The following is a 19,240-nucleotide window of genomic DNA, read 5'->3' as shown; positions in this document are numbered from 1 at the left end:
CGGTGCCCCCTTCCACCATACTCCTCGATAATATTGTAGCGGTGCTTAGGCGACGCCCTGCGACGGTAGAACATCAAGATCGTCACCACGACATCGTGCTGACGGAACTCTTCCCCGACACTTTGCTGGATCGGAGTCTGGGGATCGTCATTGAGCTGAACGTGTGCTAAAACTCGGAGGTGCCGTAGTTTCGGTGCTTGATTGGTTGGGCCGTGAAGACGTACGACTACATCAACCGCGTTGTCATAACGCTTCTGCTGTCGGTCTACGAGGGTACGTAGACAACACTCTCCCCTCTCGTTGCTATGCATCACCATGATCTTGCGTGTGCGTAGGATTTTTTTTGAAATTACTACGTTCCACAACAGGGGCTCCCCCAAGAGGAAACACAAGCCCTTGGCCCCCGTCCCTCTCCCGTTACTTCGTAACTCCTTCGTATTTGTTGTTTTGATAGCACTCGACTTAGCCCTGCCAGAATCACTCCACCACCATCACCGTCACGTAGTCGTGCTCCCAGCAATCCCATCTACTTCTCCTCCCTTGCTTGCTGGATCAAGGAGGATGTGACATATCATCCAGCCATATGTGTGTTGAACGCGGAGGTGGCGTCCATTTGGTACTTCATCGGTCTAGATCGCGATTGGATCGTGACGAGTACCACTATATCAATCGCGTGATATATGCTTCGGCCTAACGGTCTACGAGGGTATGTAGACACACTCTTCCCTCTCGCTGATATGCTTTTTCTAGATGGAACTCAAGTGCTCGTAGATTTTTTATTTTTATTTTCATGCTTCATTCCCTAACAAGGTGGTCGTCAGGCCATCAAGGTTTGTCTCCGACGTTACATCTTGGCCGCGGGCTGCGCTTGGGCACCTAGCGAGCCAGACCCCGGCGCATGGTGATCCGGTGAGCAGCAAGAGCAGCCTAGGCTCTCGCTCGCTAGCTGGTAATTTTATCATTTCCTATTGTAGTCCAACTCTTTTGATTCTGCCTGTTTTTTCGTCGGTGCATGCATATTTATATGTAATATTTTGTTATAGTTTCTTTTGTCAGGGATGCATCTAATCTACATACAATTGGTATTGCAAATGTATTTTGCAAACAAGATCAACATAATTAACTAAGTTCCTTAATTTTCTACAAAATCTAACTAGTTGTAGTTGTATGATTTCATTTTCAAACTTTTCTTTATAGCTTGATTGTTCCTGAGTTTATTTTAGGGAATAAGGTCTTTTTCAGACTTTAAGTTCCATTGGGAAAAGTCTGAAAAAGACCTTAAATTTGTACTCTGAGTCTGAATCAGACCCTGAACTTGAATTCCCTAAAATTGCCACCCCGAGCTCTCTGATCCTGGCTAATCCTGGCTGATTTTGCGCTTAATGGTTGCTTGTGAGAACAGGATCGCTTATGTGGCAAGGATTAGCAGAAATAAGATGCCACGTAGTGATGAAAATAGGCCCCACAGTTAGTTTGTGGCCATGCGGGGAAATAAACAGAGAAGGACTCGAGGTGGGGAATATTTGTAGGGTTCGTCGGCGGATGCAATCGGAGGAGGACAGGTGGGCGGCGGCACAAATCGGAGGAGAGGCGGGACGCGGCGGTGGCTGTGGCATCGGCGGGCGGCGATGGCTTCATCCTCCGGCGCGGCGTACTGGAGCGTAGGGCACGGACGAAGGAGGGCAGCGCCTAGGTCGTCACCACTGCCTTATTGGGAGAACCCATGGATTATAGACCGGCGAAGAAGGGGTACTCGAGAAGAAGAAGGCCATTGGATTTTTCCTTGTTCTGTACCATTGTTGCGTCCATGGAAAAGTAAGCTCTCTCTCCCAATGTTGTTCTGTACCAATTTTGCTTCTTCTTTTTTCATTTTTCTCTGTTATGATTCGGTGAACTGTTGAATCAAAGATATGGCTGTGGCTATTTTGTGTGGCCTCATGATCCTTGCATCCTTTTTGATCAGGCAACTTCTTATTGATCTTCGAGAAATTTAGATGAACTTGATGATGGCCGACAGTCATGGTAGAGATATGTAGCAGATTTTGCAACAAGACATCAATTTGAAGTGATGAGGGAGAGATGTGGAGCAATTGTTTGACTGATTGAGAAAGCAAACGAGCTGCAGCAAATGCACTAGGTTATTAGGGCGATCAGTGAATGTAATGGCCTAGTGCCATACATCAGTGAATGTAGTATGAGCTTTTGTAACACTGAATTATCAAGTGAATGGAGGTTGTATTGCATTTGACACCTTTCTGTAAGACCAACTAGCAGAATATGGCACTTGTAGCATGGAATTTGAGAGGAAGTTATAGATCAGTGAACTTTTGGTTGCATTTGCAGCTAGTTATAATAAAAGCATTCAGTTTGCATTCTGTAGTAGTATCAAGCAGCAAAATATAACAAAAGCACCCAGTAAAGATTTTGCAGTGCCATTTTAGAAACACTTAACACATAAGTACCAGGCAAAATAGCATCAGTTCACAGTGACACACATAACCACCAGTACACGACCATACTGACTTAAGAATTTAAACCAAAAGGACATAACCACCAGTTCTGTTGTACTACTTTCTGTAGTACTACTGACATCTAATTTAACATAGTAATTAGACTAGAGAAGCAGTAGACAATCAGGAATAATCCTTTGATTTTTTTCTTGGCTTGCACATTCTTCTTGGTAGCGTTCCTCTTCCCTCCACTTGGTCCTGCTTCTGCTTGATCTTTTCCTTTGCTCTTAGCCTGTTGGCTTGCTCTAATTTGAGAATTAGTGTTTGCTTGCTGGTGCAACAAAAGGCAATACATAAGCATCTCAAATAGTACATAAACAATTCAAACAATACTCAAGTAATTAGAAAGTGCACAAGTGTTTTACCTCATTTGACTTAATTTTCTTCCCTGTTTTCTTCAAGATGGCATTTTTCTTCTGGGCCTTTTCAAGATTCTTTTTGCAACCCGTCTTGTTGTGCCCTTTGTGGCCACACATGCTGCAAGTAATTTTAATGCCATGCTTTGAAATTTTCTTTTTTGGTGCTTCTCCCTCTTCCCTTTTCATGTCATTCTTCCTAGGCTTACCTGGCATTCTCACATAACCAGGTGCTTGTGGTCTAGGATTTTCAGAAATAGGCCATCTTTCCTCTCCTTCAACTGGCTCCAAGCAGTGCTCGTATACCTTTTTAAATTGCTGAACTGAATAACATTTGTGAATGAAGTCTGATACATTTTTTCCACACTTGTATATGGCACTAATGGCATGGCAGCAAGGTAGCCTTGCCAGTTGACAGTATCCACAAAAACAAGTCCGTTTATCCAAATTCACAGTATAACTCCTTCCTCTGCCACTAACATGTTTTACTTCAAACCCTTCCTTGCCATTCCAGAGCACATCACAGAACTGAGTTAATTTGATGGCCATCTTAAGTTTCTTGAAAATGTTTGGGCATATCTCTGTATTACTAGCAGTCCACTTGTCAGTTTTGGTTCTGTTCTCTTGAACTCTAAGTGTCATCTTGTGCCTAATCTTCTCTACCATAGAGATGATAGGATAGAATCTAGCCTCAATTATAGCATTGTTGAAGGACTCACATAGATTATTATCCACTGAGTCACATAGCGATCCAACTGGAAAGAATGCTCTAGCCCAATGCTTAGGCTATGTATTCATGATTTCCCTTGCACCGTCAGGTGTATCTTGAGCTAACTTGGCCTTCGTATACATGAAGTCTTCTCTGTTTGCAGCCTTGGCAATTGCCCAAAATTTCTTTTGCGGAGCATGCTCTCTAAACTTCTTTTTCCAGTTAGCATATATGTGTCTAGCACACATTCTGTGTTGTGCCTTTGGTAGATAGTCTTTCATGGCACTTAACAACCCCTGCACATTAATTTAATTAGTTGAAAGCATGCTATTTTTAGTACTTGAAACCATATTTTAATTAGTAAAAAGCATGCTATTTTCAGTATTTTAAATCATATTTTAATTACATGAAAGCATGCTAGTAATATGATTTAACATCAACAAGCTAATATACCTTCTGTTGATCTAAAATAAAAACCCAGCCGTCACCTTGATCATTAATATCTAAGTCCTTTATCATAAGACCAATGAACCATTCCCAAGTTTCTATTGTTTCCTTCTCCACTACTGCCCAAGCTACTTACATTTGGTTATTAGCATCTCTACCAACAGCACAAAGAAGCTCACCATGGCATGCTCCTTTGAAAAAGCAACCATCAAGTCCAATCACCCTTCTACATGCTTTAAAACCCTGCTTCATAACACTGAAACATACATAAAAGCTCTGGAAAATATTTTGATCCATATTGATAGGGTCCAAGCCAACAAGTATTGTACTTCCAGGATTGCTCCTCAATAGTTCTAGCTGGTAATCAAACACATTGGTGTACTCCTCTTTCATACCTACTAGTAGTTTCTCTGACACAATCTTCTTGGTAGCCTTGCACTTGGATGTTGACACATCGGCAAAGAAATCTTTCAGAATAGTAGCTTTAATAGTGTCAATCTTCCATGTGGGGTTAGCTCTTAAGATGTGCTCATACCTTCTTGCTATAACCTTAGCAGTAACAAGGTGATTGTCTCTGTTAGGTGCACACTATGTTCAGATTCAAATGTTAACACCTGGAACCTAGAACACCTGGTAGTCTTAGCACCATATATAAGCCATGAACATCCAAGCCATCCACACTTAGCCCTGATCCTATCTTCTGCTGACTTCATGAAGATTATGCTCCTAAATGTGAGCAGTCTGTATTTCATTAGTGCCTTTCTCATCTCCTCCTTGCTCCTGAAAACCATCCCTAAACAGAACATTGGAATATCTGCCTTTGGATTATACCTGGGGTACTTGCTCTTCCTCCTGACAACATGTCCATCATGATCACAATCTTCATCATAGGAATAATCTTCATCATCAGAATCAAAGTGATCTTCTCCCATCAGCTCTTCCACATTTGCAACTAAATCAATTGGAACAACACCTGTTGGATTTCTCTGTGCCCACTTCTTAGAATCTCTTATTCTCTTCTTAAATGCCTTTGCTTCTTCCTTAAGTTCCACATACTCTTCCTCCAGTCCACTGTCATCACTACCTAGCACATAATCACTATCCTCACTGCTTGAATCACTGTCATGTTCAGACTCACTATTATGTTATTCTCTTCAAGATATACTTGGTTTTTGAATTGTTTCTGTAGCAAGTGAAATTTTGCAAGTTTGAGACCGAGGATAGAGCACTTGAGAGCTTCCGGTTAGAGCATCAATCATCTGTGAACTCTGTCCACACTCAACTCTAAAAGTTTCTTTCATTGTACTCCTTAAAGGGCTGGCAATAACTGAAGTTATAACTCCAGTGTCATCTGGTATGTTCATTTCTGTCAGCCAACCCATTCACATTTGCAACACTGAACTACACTTGTTCTTCGGCAGAAATGATAGCATCAGGTGCTTCCTCATTTTCTCCCTCTTCCTCATTTTGTATCTCATCTTCAAAATCACTACCACTCCTTTCACTTTCCTCATCCTGCTCTCCAAAGTACTCAACATACACATCAGCAACTCCTCTATTGGTTGTGTACTCTAACATTTTCATGCAACCATCATCATCAAAGAGAAACATCAAGCCATTTGACAATTCTTTACCTGGAACCAAGAAATAAAGCTTCATGGAATCTTTGTATGTGATATGATCAGCCAAATGCCATGTGATTTCTGGTAAGGACAGTTTGCCCCTTTCTATCTCTGATATCTCCTCATCTCCTCCAACATAATCTAACTCATGACCAACTCGGACAAATTCCCCTCCAAAGTGAAAGTGAACATTCAGTTTCTCACTCGGATCCATGCTTGCAGAAAGAAAACCTACAATAATACACATAAATTCAGTACGCCATGTCTAATACAACTTTTGAGAAGAAATAGAACCACACAGAAATCTCACATCCCCAAAAAAATTCTAGAAAATATCATCCAACGCCACAACCATCTCTATATGAAACCCTAGCCATATCCATCAAACGGTGGCAAATGCAAACAAGAACACACAGGCAGGAGGCTCGCACATTACCTGCGTCTACTCCGGTCCCCGCGATTTTCTCGCCTTCCTGTCGATCAGCCCCCGTTCACCATCGCCGGTGTGCCTGAAACTGAGGAGACGAGCGAGAGATGGAGGAGAATAGGAACAGATCGGAGAGAGACAGGGGAGAGGGGGGAAGGCCCGACTTGGTGGTGGGTTTAAGAGGGGGCAGTATGGCCCAGAGACAGTCCAGATCGTGATGATTTCCTCTCCACATCCCTGCCAAGTAAGAAATCCCATTCTCACAAACAAACATCCAGCCGGGATTGGCTAGGATCAAAGAGCTTGGGGTGACAATTTCAGGGAATTCAAGTTTAGGATCTGATTCAGACTCGGAGTACGAATTTAAGGTCTTTTTCAGACTTTAAGTTCCATTACTAGGCGCCAATACTTAATGGTAAAGGCCCTAGTGCTAAGATCGGTCGCCGTTATGCATTTGATTCCTCTACCATGAGCACCACGACCGCGCCAAATTGCTCCATGCGTAGGAATGCAAACAGACCGCGTCCGCGACCCTCCATAAGACCGAAAATGACCTCATCACTGCTATTTTTACAATTGAGCTAATCAAAATCAATAAATCCGGACAGTGGTGGACCCAGTAATGCTACATGTAGGGGTTTTACCGGTTGATTTGAAAATAATGTGACGTGGAAGTTTGTGGTTGGATTTCAGTTGCCAAAGCGAGCCCCACTCCCTACATTTTTTTAGAGGGGGGATGTTTGTTTGTTGGAAGTTGCTTGTAAGGGGCTTTAGGTGCCCGAATGTTTAGCATTTTCGGGGGCGGACCCGTGGACGCGTCGGACCTCGGATGCCCGTTAATGAAGTCTGTAGCCAACTGAAAAATAGAGGGAGTACTAGTAATTTTTTTACCTTACCTTTATTCAACAGTTTATTTAATGTGCTTGTGTCTCGCTCGATCGTCGCACACTTACACTCCGTGTACATATATGTGAGCCGTACAATCCAGCCATCTCGTACGCGTCATGCATCGTAAGGTCATCATCATGGGCAGAAGACAACACGGAAGCTCCTGTTGCCACCGCCGCAAGATTTGGTCCTGACGTCGTTGGGCTGATGGTACGCATCGTAGCAGCCGGCGTCCCGGCACCGGAGCGCCACGCCGGTGCTGCAGGAGAAATCCATGGGGACGTTATACCCGTCGATCACCGAAATGTCGTAGTAGTCCTGCGAGCCGAGGCTGAACTCCGCAAGTGTCGCCGGCGGGCGGCCAGACAGGCCACAGTGCAACGCGCCAGCGCAGTCGCCGGTGGCGCAGCTCCCTCTGTCGACGTTGAAGTTGCAGCCTGTGCGGCCCCAGATCCGGGCGGCGCTGGTGCCGCCGGGGACCTCGAGGTTCCACGTGTCACCGCTGTTGAGCCGCCTGCCGCCGCCCACCGGGATGGCCGCCGGCCAAACTGCGTAGGAGCAGCGGTTCGTGATGGAGAAGGTCGTCGCGCCGGTCCCTGCGGCGAAGGCCGCGGCCAGGAGGAGGATGAGCGCCCACGGGGAGGCCGCCATTATTTTGTTTGATGGATGTATCACTACGATAGTTAGTGTCGCTGCTTGCTGTACTTGTCTAGCTATTACGTGCCTATTTATAGATGACCGGGGTGAAGAGAACTAGAGAGAAAAGTGAACATTTTGCTTTGCAAAATTTGCCGCCACGCCGAGAGCGACGGTATCTTTGAGCTTTATCGCCGTGCGAGAATGGTTGGAAAAAGTTTGCAACGGTTGCTAGCTAGCTAGTGATCTCGGCCTGGAAAAGGAGTGTGTATTTGACAGGGACGTCCAAATAAGTCTAGTACATGTTTATCCATGTAGCTTAAAAAAATATATGTTTGCCCGGCACTAAACATATGTTTGCCCGGCACTAAACATATGGCTATCCATGTATTGCAATGTCTGCTTTAGTGAGCACCAAAGATATTATACGTACAATGTGGTGGGTTTGGTTTGAGACCACTAGCCTAGTTTATGCCACTAAACATATGGCAGCTCACGAAATGTCTGATGTTCACCCGGCAAAAAAAAAATTTGTCTGATGTTCACTACTGAATGGAGTTATTAAGAGTATCTATAATCGGACATGACAAATCCACCCCTTCAAACGTCCGCGGACGCATTCGGGCGCGTCCGCGGACAATGACCGCGCACTCCTCAAATCACGTGGTCCACATCGGTGTACCTTATACCCGAACCTCTATATTCATACTAAATTATGCAACATCAATCAAACTACGTAGATCAGCTGATCAGATATAGAATCAGACATAGGACTAACAAACTGCAGACTAACTCAAACTGGCATAAGTACGAACTCGTGCACTTAGACGTACACGCTACTAGTAGACACATTACACACAAGCCACGCTGCTGCGTCCCGCACGTCCCGCATGTCTCGCGCGTCACCGACGCACCCGACGAGCCCGACGACAACAGTGCATCCCGTCCGTCCCGTGCGAATCCGTTGCGCCCGACGAGGCCAACCACACACGCCGTGGCTTATTTCAACACACACCCCTTAAGCCACGGCCTGGAGGAGTCCGTCGTCGTTGTTGTCGTCGTAGCCGCACTCCCCACGTCCCCGCGCTCCCGCCGCGCACGTACGCGATCTGCGTGACTAGGTCCAGCGCCTCGACGCGGTCCACTCCCACGGTCTCGACGCGCCCGACACATCCGGTGCACACCCATAACACGCACCGATCGCGTCTGGCTCGCTGCCGCGCTTATTGCCCTGCACCGCTGCGCCGTCAACCGCAGCGCAGCGCCTCCACGGTGGTCGCGCCGAGCCGCCGCGGCCTCTGCGACACCATGCAGGTCCTCCGCGACCTTCTCGTCTCCGCGACCGCCGCTACTCGTCGCGCGCACGGCATCACGCCACACTGCCGTGGACTCGCCGCGTGTTGCCGACGTCACGCGCTCGCCGCGCGCCCGGCATCACGCCACACCGCCGTGGACTCGCCGCGCGTTGCCGACGCCAAAACCTTTATGTCCGCCGTGCACCGCGCGCATCGCGGACGCCGCCGCGCGCCACAGCCGCCCCTCGAACCTGACTATGTATACCAATTGTTGTTGCCGCTCTCTCTCACGCTAGACTGGAGGTAGACGCATCACTTTTTTCTGACGACCAACGGCCCGGCGCTTCAACGCCCGGGCGCTCAAACGCCCCTTTTCTTTCTGCTGGCTAAGGTTACATCAATGATTACAAGGCCTTTTGTAGCCATACAGCGACGCAGCGCCCACGCAACTCTTCCGGCCGATACGCGCACGTACACAACAAACACCATATGCATCTACACATGCAACTTGATCCGTACGTTCCGGCCGCGCGGACGACGCACTCCTATACGCACGACGCGGCTGCCTCCAACGGCCCCTGCTGCATGCACTAACAAACTGCAGACTAACTCAAACTGGCACAAGTACGAACCCGTGCACTTAGACCTACACGCTACCAGTAGACACACTACACACACGCCACGCTGCTGCGTCCCGCCCGTCCCGCGCGTCACCAACGCATCCGACGAGCCCGACAACACCAGTGCGTCTCGCCTGTCCCGCGCGCATCCGTCGCGCCTGACGAGCCCGACCACACACGCCGTGGCTTATTTCAACAAACTGATGAACTGCTCGGATCTGAACTGGCTATCGCTCGAAAGCAGCCCGGTGCCGGCATGGCTCGGGCGGCCAAACAACCTAATAATCTTGAAGCTAAATAACCACTCCTTCTCAGGCCTGATACTGCCGGAGCTAGGAGCCTGCAAGAGACTAGTTTGGCTGGACCTCAACGACAACCAGCTAAATGGAATTATACCGCTGGAGCTGGCGAGGCAGTCAAGGAAGATGTCGTCGGGCTTCGTCACAGGGCGACCATATGCCTTCTTGCGCAACGACGAGCGGCAGAGCAGTGAATGTCGCAACAAGGGGAGCCTGCTCGAGTTTGGCGGCGGCTGTTCGGAGGACTTAACTCGGATGTCCAGCAAGAAGCTGTGCAAATTCACCATCATGTACTTGGGAAGCATGGACGAGTTCACTTCCATTGAAGATGGCTCCATGATATTCCTAGACCTTTCCTTCAACCAGCTAGTTTCTGAGATCCCCAAGGAGCTTGGAAACATGTTCTACCCCACGGTCATGAATCTTGGGCACAATTTATTGAAAATTCATTCACAGGATCAATCACATCAAATCATGATGAACACATTGCGCACAAAAACTGATAGCCAAGGATCCCTGATGTGTCATCTTTTCTCTTTATTTCATTTTCTATTTTCTAACGGTGTTACAAAACTCACACAACCTGGTGTATATATATACACGGCCTCACTCATGAGCTAGCTATCCGACTCGTACAAGACTTTCAATACGGACGCACAAAGGAACCTCTCCGGACGAATCACCGGCAAGCTTGATCACAAGCCTAACATGACTCGAACTCCAGCTTCTATACGTATAGACTCAAATACTTGGTAGTCTCTCCATCTAGGTGTATAAATCATCTTATGTTGTGCATCGCGATCAAGGCGGAGGGAAAATGAAAGAACTTAATGTTTATTTTCTAATTAATAGCATTGCATGCAATAAACTTTCCGTTGCATTTCGGGTTTGGTAGTCTCAAGTCATTGAAAGCATACACGCCTCGCATGTTTCATTGGTTGATTCCTTTATTTATGTCAAAAAATGAGATGAAAGTTAATGTATCACGCCTAAGTGTTTAAGGATTATTTAGTTTCCGTAAGATGACTTATACACCTAGACGGAAGGAGTACTACAACTAGAATGTGTCATGCAAAGTCCTAGACGGAGAGAGTACTCCAACTAGAATGTGCCATGCAAAGTCCAACTGGACAACGTTCTAATCAAACTTACCTAATCGTAGGTATCATATGTTTGGATTATTCCAACACAATTTGCTTTCTGGTGCCATTCCTAAGGAGCTTGGAGGTGTCAAGAAACTGGTAGTGCTTGACCTGTCACACAATCCGTTGGAAGGCCCAATCCCAACTTCATTCTCCTTGCTGGACCTGTAAGAGATTAATCTGTCATACAATAGGCTGAATGGATCAATACCGGAGCTTGGATCCCTTGTCACTTTCCCGGAGAGTCAGTATGAGAACAACTCTGGCTTGTGTGGTTTCCCTCCGTCTCCGTCCTCACCATTTTCGCAACTCAGTAAAGACAAGCCTCCATATTACAATTATCACTTGCTCAAAATCGTACTCCCCAGTATCACTATAGCTCTCGTTGCTATTACTTTTTCCTTATACTATTGGTACCTATCAATCAGAAAGAAACATGAAAAAGGCGAGTTCAAAGCTTTAATGGATCTGGGACACCCGGTAGGCCATCAATTAATCACTCACCTCCACTGTGTCCGTGCCACTGATAATTTTAGTGAAGATTACTTGTTGGGCTCTGGAGGTTTCGGAAAAGTTTTCAAGGGCCAGCTCAGCAGCGGTTTAGTGGTTGCAGTAAAGGTTCTCGACATAAGATTGATGCCGAGTGTCGTGTACTCCGCATGGCACGACACTGTAACCTGATACGGATAGTCGGCACATGTTCTAAATGGACTTCATGCCGCTAGTGCTACAGTACATGCCCAGTGGCAGCATAGACACGGTATTGCACCACTCGCAGGTTGGAGATAGGAAATTTGGATTCCGCGAGAGGCTGGGCGTTATGCTTGATGTGTCAATAGCAATGGAGTAGCTGCACTATGGATACCATGAAGTGGTCTTGCATTGTGATTTGAAGCCAAGCAATGTATTGTTTGGCGAGGACATGACTCCACGTGTGGCAGACTTTGTTATTGCAAGGTTATTACACGGTGATCATATCCTCAACGATGTCCTCCAACATGCCAGGTTTAGTTGGGTCCTTAAGATTGGCTATCTTGCTTAACATACATATCCGTTTCCTTTGACTAATGAATCATGTTTAAATTTTGTTCATCGTTTTCTTTTGTATGAGTATGCATCATATGGAAAAGCATCACGACTGAGTGATGTGTTTAGCTATGGAATAATGCTCCTTGAAGTCTTCACTGGAAGGAAGCCTACAGATGCTATGTTCGTTGGAGAACTGAGCCTTAGGCTATGGGTTCACCAGTCATTTCCTCTTCAAGATGCGACTTGCACGATAACTGTGTTTTGCCAGTATTGGAAGTTGGTTTGCTCTGCTCCAACGACTCACCTGGTGATAGGATAAAGATGAATGATGTTGTCATCATGCTAAAAAGGATCCAAATGAAGTACATCAAATGGACAACAAAGACAACATTGAGTTCCCCACAATAATTAATCACTCTTGCTTAGATATATATACATATATTTTTAAGAAAATGGACTACTGTCTTGCCCGTGATCTATGCCATTCTATGTATATTTTTGAAAGCTAAATGCTACTTAGAGTGGCATGTGTATGGATGTGTAAAATAATTATTGATTTGGTTTAATTCAATTGCAACAGTACTTGAAAAAAAAGTCACATGATAGTTCAGGACTATTAGTACAACAAAACGATAAGTGGAACTAAATAGTGTTCATCTAGTAAAGAAGGGGGGTAACACAATGTTGGTGCGGCAAAATACTACAGAACGAACCACTCATTGTCTGTCGTCGTTGCCATCGGGACTCCACTACTACAACTCTGACTTCACAACAGCCAATAGCCCGAGGTAAACCCATGGAAATACTAACTACCACAACCATTACCGTGACTCTGGCATGATGTTTGCCTCTCAGTGTTCTGTTAAACTTACTGCTTCATCGACCCAATTATTTTTCTAGTGTGACGTTTTTTCTTCCCTCCATGCATACGCATGACAAAACCAGGTAAACACATAACAACATGAATGCGCAACTGGACGACGATATTACATACATCCAATTTTATATTCCTGCGCAATCAATTTCCTTCCATTAGCAAGACCTGTTGTGTCCCTTTGACCCCCACGGGGTAAACCTAGCCCCACCTGCCGCAAGGCCTCTCCCTGCCTACCCTTCACGCCGCCGCTGTAGCCAGCCCTTGCCGCAGGTGCGGCATGCCTCCTTCCAAAAGCGAGGCGGGAGCACTCCTGTTGCTGCGCGAGGTGGAGTCTGGATGCCGAGGTGGTTACCCAGCCTGGTGGTAGCGGTGCACGGCTGTGCGGGCGCGGGGGCTATATGTGGGCGGCGCATGGGCCATGCAGGCGATGTCGTGCGCGGAGAGGGGCTCGAAGGGGATGCGGTCAGCGCGCGAGGTGTGATGGAGTCAGTGCGCGAGATGTGATGGAGTCAAATCCAGAGTTATATTCTTTCTCCCATGGAGCATAGGGTTTGGAAGGTTTGGCATGACCAAAAGTTAATTCTTAGTCCGGTCTTGCTGAACATCATCATGGACGAGATAAAATCTTTGGATCATAGCGGGTGCCAAGAAATTAGGGACACTAATATTGGGAGAGAAATCATTTTGTTATACATGGCTATTATCTTCTTAATTAATGGATGAAGCAAATCTTATGCAGTTTCAAAAATAAAACATAGTATCTGTTGGAATAAAATGAGGAAAATCAACAGGAGCTATATTTGTTTTGAAAACTTATGGAGCCGTGCTGTGATGTCTTCACTCGGTTTGTCTTGTGTCCGAAAAAAAACTTCACTCTGGCAGCTTGTGTAGAAAAAACAAGTCGATGGAGAGGAGCTAGCTTGAGAAGGGAACGCTAGTTTGTCCACTATACAAAATAATTCGATCGATATCCGTGTACGTCCCTCTCAAATGCTGCATATTTTCCAGCACAAGTCGAATATCCAGGAAACGTTGCAAGTTTTTCCAACCAATATGACACGGCGAGAAGTGTCAAAGGAGACCAGCTAGCTAAGCTACGCCGGAAGACACTCTCAGTGGAGATTGCAAAGACCAACTGCGGAAGTGGCTCGTCGACAGGGTGAAGCTCGGAGATTTTTCTCAGCCAGCATTGGCCGGTGCATAGGATTCCATGACCATTCTCTCTGGCTATCCTTTACCCCAGTCATCTGCAATGCACCACCAGCAATTATGTATTGATCCAAGAGAAGATAGGAGTTAGAGCATCTCCAACATATGCCCAAAAACTGCTCCGCACGCTAAAAGCCGTCCTTTTTTGGGCGCCGAAGACGCCCAGCAAATGTTGCAAAATAGTGCACGCACAAAAGAATTAAGCGCACGCGCTTAGAAACGCTATCGCACGCTGCAAATGTTGGGCGCTGGTCAGCGCACGCTTCATAATTTGCACTGCTTGGTTTTTTTGGGCGCGCTTTTTAGGTATGTGGAAAATCAATGTTGGCCGCGGCACGCTAAAAGTGCTACAATTGCGTTATAAAACTATTCTAGCGCTCCGTCTCTGTTGGAGATGCTCTTAGTATGAAAATGATATTGTTGCACTTAAGCTGGGTATTTACGGACACATGTGGTAAGCAATCCAAATAATTCAAAAGGATTGCAGATCTGGGAAGGAATAAAACTTCGGACACAGAGGGCGTCTTAGGGAAATAAGCCTGGCTCTGGAGCGTGGCAGCGCGTCTGAGACAAACATAGGAGCTCGCCGGTGATGGGTTCTATTCGGATGGCAAGATCACGTGAATATGGTCAGGCAGGGAGGTCCTTCTCCTCTCCGTCCAGCTAGGGAAGACGGTGAGCATGAAATCGAATCGATGGCAAGGTCCGCGTGCGAAAAATTGGAGGGTTGATGGAAGGGTCCGTGGTGTGTGGGGGAGGTTATTAATTGGTACTTGGAATCGGTAGCGGCCATGTCGTTGGCTGGAGACAAGGAAGAGAAGGTCGTTGGCGTTGGAAGGGTCGATCGATGGTGTGCATGTGGACGTGGCCGAACGCTGGAAGGAGGTGGAAAGCACATAAATTGGAGCACGTAAATCGGTCGAACATTGGGGCCGACAACAGACGAGCTAGGCATCGGCAGCCAAACCACCGCCATAAATCGCCGGAGAGGCATGGATTCCGGAAGTGGCAACGGCTGGGCCGGGGAAGACTAGGGTGGCGAGCTGCACCCCGCTCCTGTAGAGAAACGCCTCCTGGCTGGAGGAGGACGCCTCCAGGCGTCATGCATTCATTCCCCTGGCCAGAGCACTATCGGAATAACTGGCTATTCCGACGGTTTTTTCTATGCTGACAACTTTTTGTCGGGGCCGCACCCACGGTCATTCACGGGAGCCCGGAAGACGGACGGGAACCAAAATTGAAGCATGGTACTAACTCCGTTTCTTTTTAGTCTACATATAAAATTTAATGTTTGAAATAGCGTGTTATGGAAAATAGCAGTCACCCTTCGAATCAGCTATAGCGAGGCTATAGCCCACTATAGGCAGCTGTTTCGCAAGTTTAGCAGGTTATGCCACATAGCGGCATCTGCTCAAACCGCTATAGCTGGGCTATAGCCGGCTTTTTGGAACTTTGATAAAATTTGAGTCGCCGGAGAGGCATGGATTCCGGCAGTGGCAACGGCTGGGCTGGGGAAGACGAGGGCGGCGAGCTGCACCCCGCTCCTATAGAGAAACGCCTTCTGGCTAGAGGAGGACACCGCCATGCGCCATGCATCCATTCCCCTAGCCGAAGCACTATCGGAATAACTGGCTATTCCGACAGCTTTTTCTATGCCGACGACTTCTTGTCAGGGCCGCACCCATGGTCATTTGCCGAAGCCCATAAGACGGACCGGAACCGAAATTAAAGCATAGTACTCTCTCTGTTTCTTTTTAGTCTACACATAAAATTTAATGTTTAAAATAGCGGGTTATGGCAAATAGCAGTGGCCCTATGAATTAGCTATAGCGAGGCTATAGCCCGCTATAGCCAACTATTTTGCAAGTTTAGCAGGCTATGCCACATAGCGGCATCTGCTCAAACCACTATAGCTGGTCTATAGCCGGCTTTTTGAAACTTTGATAAAATTTGAGTCCCCGGAGAGGCATGGACTCCGGCAATGGCAACAGCTATGCCGGGGAAGACTAGGGCGGCAAGCTGCACCTCGGTCCTGTAGAGAAATGCCTCCCCGCGCCATGCATTCATTCGCCTGTGCGGAGAACGTGCAGTTTGCATGGAGGTCGTTCTCCTCCCCGTGTCATGGAGATGGTATATTGGTGCGAGGAATCGGAGAAAAAGGCGGCTGCTTTTGCTCGGAATTGGTGGCCGGCCGACTTGTTGACCGGAGACGAGGAAGAGGGGAGCATAGGTGGAATGGGGTCGATTTTTGGTTCTGGTGGACGTGGTCGGGTCAGGGACAACGGTAGGAAGCTCGAGGAGGTGAACGGGCCAGCCCCACGGTCATTCGCCGGAGTAAGGGAAGACGGACGGGAACCCAAATTGAAGCATATACATAGTACATGAAAATAGAGCAGAGCAGCAGAGCCGCGTTTTTTTTTATAATTGCTACAATGCCGATCGATCGACGGCGGCAAGCATCCATTCGCGGACAATGGGGCCAATCCACGAACACGGATACAGGAGGACGTCATCCAACCGTAGCCGCATATATCCAGCCTCCTGGATTTTTTCTTAGTCCTCAGGATCGAATAGCCACATGCAAAGGGTGCAGACTCGATCGATCCATGCACATCCCTCCCAGATGCCCCATATTTTCTAGCACAAGACCAATATCTAGGAAATCGTTGCAATTTTTTCCAACCTACTAGACACGGTGAGAAGGTTCAAAAGATACCAGCTACCTAAGGGCATCCAACGGCAACCCACAATTTTTCTTCCACATCCGTTCATGGACAGTGGGGTGGGGACCAGTCTGCGAACACGGACGCGGAAGGACCGCATTCAAGCATAGCCAAATACATCCAGCCTCCCGGTTTTTTTCCTAGTCCAAACGATCAAGTAGCCGCATGTACAGGGTACAAACTCGATCGATCTGTGCACGCTCAGATGCCCCTTATTTTCCAGCACAAGACCAATAACCAGGAAACATTGCAATTTTTTCCAACCTACTAGACACGACGAGAAGGTTCAAAAGATACCAACTAGCTAAGGGCATCCAACGGCAACCCATAAATTTTCTTCTGCATCCATTCGCAGACGGGGAAGGGAGGGGGGGGGGACCAGTACGCGAACACGAATGCGAGAGGACGTCATCCAACCGTAGCTGCCAGGGGCGAATCTACTAGGGGGGCTTTAATAGGCTTGAGCCCCCCCTCCAGCACTGCAAGAATTTTTTTACTACTAGTTTCATGGCCCAATTCAGCCACTTGCAAGCCCAACCCAACAGATATTGGCATGATACAGGCTTTGAGCCCACCCTCCAGTTTCTATCTAGATTCGCCACTGGTAGCTGCATACCTCCAGCCTACCGGTTTTTTTTAGTCTGCAAGATCAAGTAGCCGCATGCAAAGGGTATAGACTCCATCGATTCGTGCACGTCCCTCTCGGATCCCCCATATTTTCCAGCACAAGACGAATAACAAGAAACGTTGCAATTTTTTCCAACCTACTTGACACGGAGAGAAAATTCAAAAGATACCAGCTAGCAAAGCTACGCCGGACGTCACTCTCAGTGGGGGTAGCAAAGACCAACTGTGAAGTGGCTCGTCGACGGAGTGAAGCTTGGAGATTTTTCTCAGCCAGCATTGGCTGGCGCATACGTATCCATGTAGAGGAAACTGCAGTTCCCACTAATCTTGAATTTTCTTCTAGCTATCTACGTACTATAAATAACCACGTGCTATCCCGTCCATTCAACCAACAATACCACAGCAATCAAGAAAGCAAGAAACAATGGCCGTCTCCTCGTCGGCGCTCATCCTCCTCCTTGCCGCGGCCCTCACCACGGGGGCTAGCGCCAGGAGCTTCTCCATCACGAACCGCTGCTCCTTCACTGTGTGGCCGGCGGCCACCCCGGTGGGCGGCGGACGGCAGCTCAACAACGGCCAAACTTGGAACCTCGACATCCCCGACGGCACCAGCTCCGCCAGGATCTGGGGCCGCACCGGCTGCAGCTTCAACGGCAACAGCGGGAGATGCAGCACCGGCGACTGTGGCGGCGCGCTCTCCTGCACCCTCTCCGGCCAGCCCCCGCTGACTTTGGCGGAGTTCACCCTCGGTGGCGGCACAGACTACTACGACATCTCGGTGATCGACGGGTACAACCTCCCCATGGACTTCTCCTGCAGCACCGGCGTCAACATCCAGTGCCGCGACTCCAGCTGCCCCGACGCCTACCACCAGCCCAACGACGTCAGGACCAAAGCTTGCAGCGGTAACAGGAGGTTCAGTATAGTCTTCTGCCCATGATGGGCTAGTATAGCTCTACCATACGCATACGCATGCGTGCCGTGGCACGGACGGACCAGATATACGACCATAATATTTGTACTTCCATTTTCCATGTAATAATGGCCCCGGCCGCGGATATATACGTGTACGAGTGGCCAATAAAGTCCATAAATAAAGGTAAAGAATATCTAATTTCACATCTCTAATATGTTCAAGATTTATTAGCATATGCGCGATCAACAGCTAGCGCACCTAGAAACTGACTACCAGGCACCAAGGACAGAAGGACGCTATCGTAGCAAAAAATACAACACCCCATTATTTTGATGTCGCCGATCCATCGATCTAGACCCTAGCTTCCTCGTATCTTCAAGATTCATACAGACTATTCTAAGAAGCCCTTTTAGTTTCATATATTTTTTTAGTTCTTTAGGTTCTTCTGCTTTGGACAACAGCCACCCTTCCCATGTTTTGCAAAAAACTTTGTTTTTGTCACTCTAGCTTTTGACTATTTTGTTTATGCCACTCTAGAATTTGACATATTGCTTTTGCCACTCTTAATTTTTAACAATACATCACAATTGCCATTCCGTGGCAAAAGCAATAATTTTAGAGTCAATTGTGATACATTGTTACAATCTAAGAGTGACAAACGTAAAATGAAAAGTTATTGCTTTTGCCACGGAATGACATTTGTGATGTATTGTCAAAAACTAAGAGTGGTAAAAGTGATATGTTAAATTCTAGAGTTGCATAAGCAAAATAGGCAAAAGTTAGAGTGACAAAAACAAAGTTTTCTCATGTTTTGCTGCGCTTTCATTAATCATTAGTTGAGGTTTTGATTTATTCTGAAAAAGATTAAGTGGAAGTTTGACATAAACCGAAGTAGAACTCAAACACGT

The 19,240-nt window shown here is 47.1% G+C and overlaps 2 protein-coding genes and 1 pseudogene across 2 annotated transcripts; 2 read left to right on the top strand and 1 right to left on the bottom strand.

Moving 5' to 3' along the window:
• Nucleotides 1-6,944: 6,944 nt before the first annotated feature.
• On the bottom strand, nt 6,945-7,656 carry LOC125507024 (thaumatin-like pathogenesis-related protein 3). The gene has a single exon (XM_048671725.1). It carries the CDS (start codon nt 7,608-7,610, stop codon nt 7,095-7,097), a length of 516 nt encoding a protein of 171 aa, XP_048527682.1. The 5' UTR covers nt 7,611-7,656; the 3' UTR covers nt 6,945-7,094.
• A 1,247-nt stretch (nt 7,657-8,903) lies between these two features.
• LOC125506633 lies at nt 8,904-11,801 on the top strand (annotated as a pseudogene).
• Nucleotides 11,802-17,792: 5,991 nt separating this feature from the next.
• LOC125507022 (thaumatin-like pathogenesis-related protein 3) lies at nt 17,793-18,537 on the top strand. The gene has a single exon (XM_048671724.1). The coding sequence runs from the start codon at nt 17,841-17,843 to the stop codon at nt 18,354-18,356; it is 516 nt and encodes a 171-aa protein (XP_048527681.1). The 5' UTR covers nt 17,793-17,840; the 3' UTR covers nt 18,357-18,537.
• The last annotated feature ends 703 nt before the right edge of the window (nt 18,538-19,240 follow it).

This window comes from Triticum urartu, chromosome 5 (assembly GCF_003073215.2).
Source record: "Triticum urartu cultivar G1812 chromosome 5, Tu2.1, whole genome shotgun sequence".
NCBI classification, from domain to species: domain Eukaryota; kingdom Viridiplantae; phylum Streptophyta; class Magnoliopsida; order Poales; family Poaceae; genus Triticum; species Triticum urartu.
This window is presented reverse-complemented; position numbering and strand designations above follow the sequence as displayed.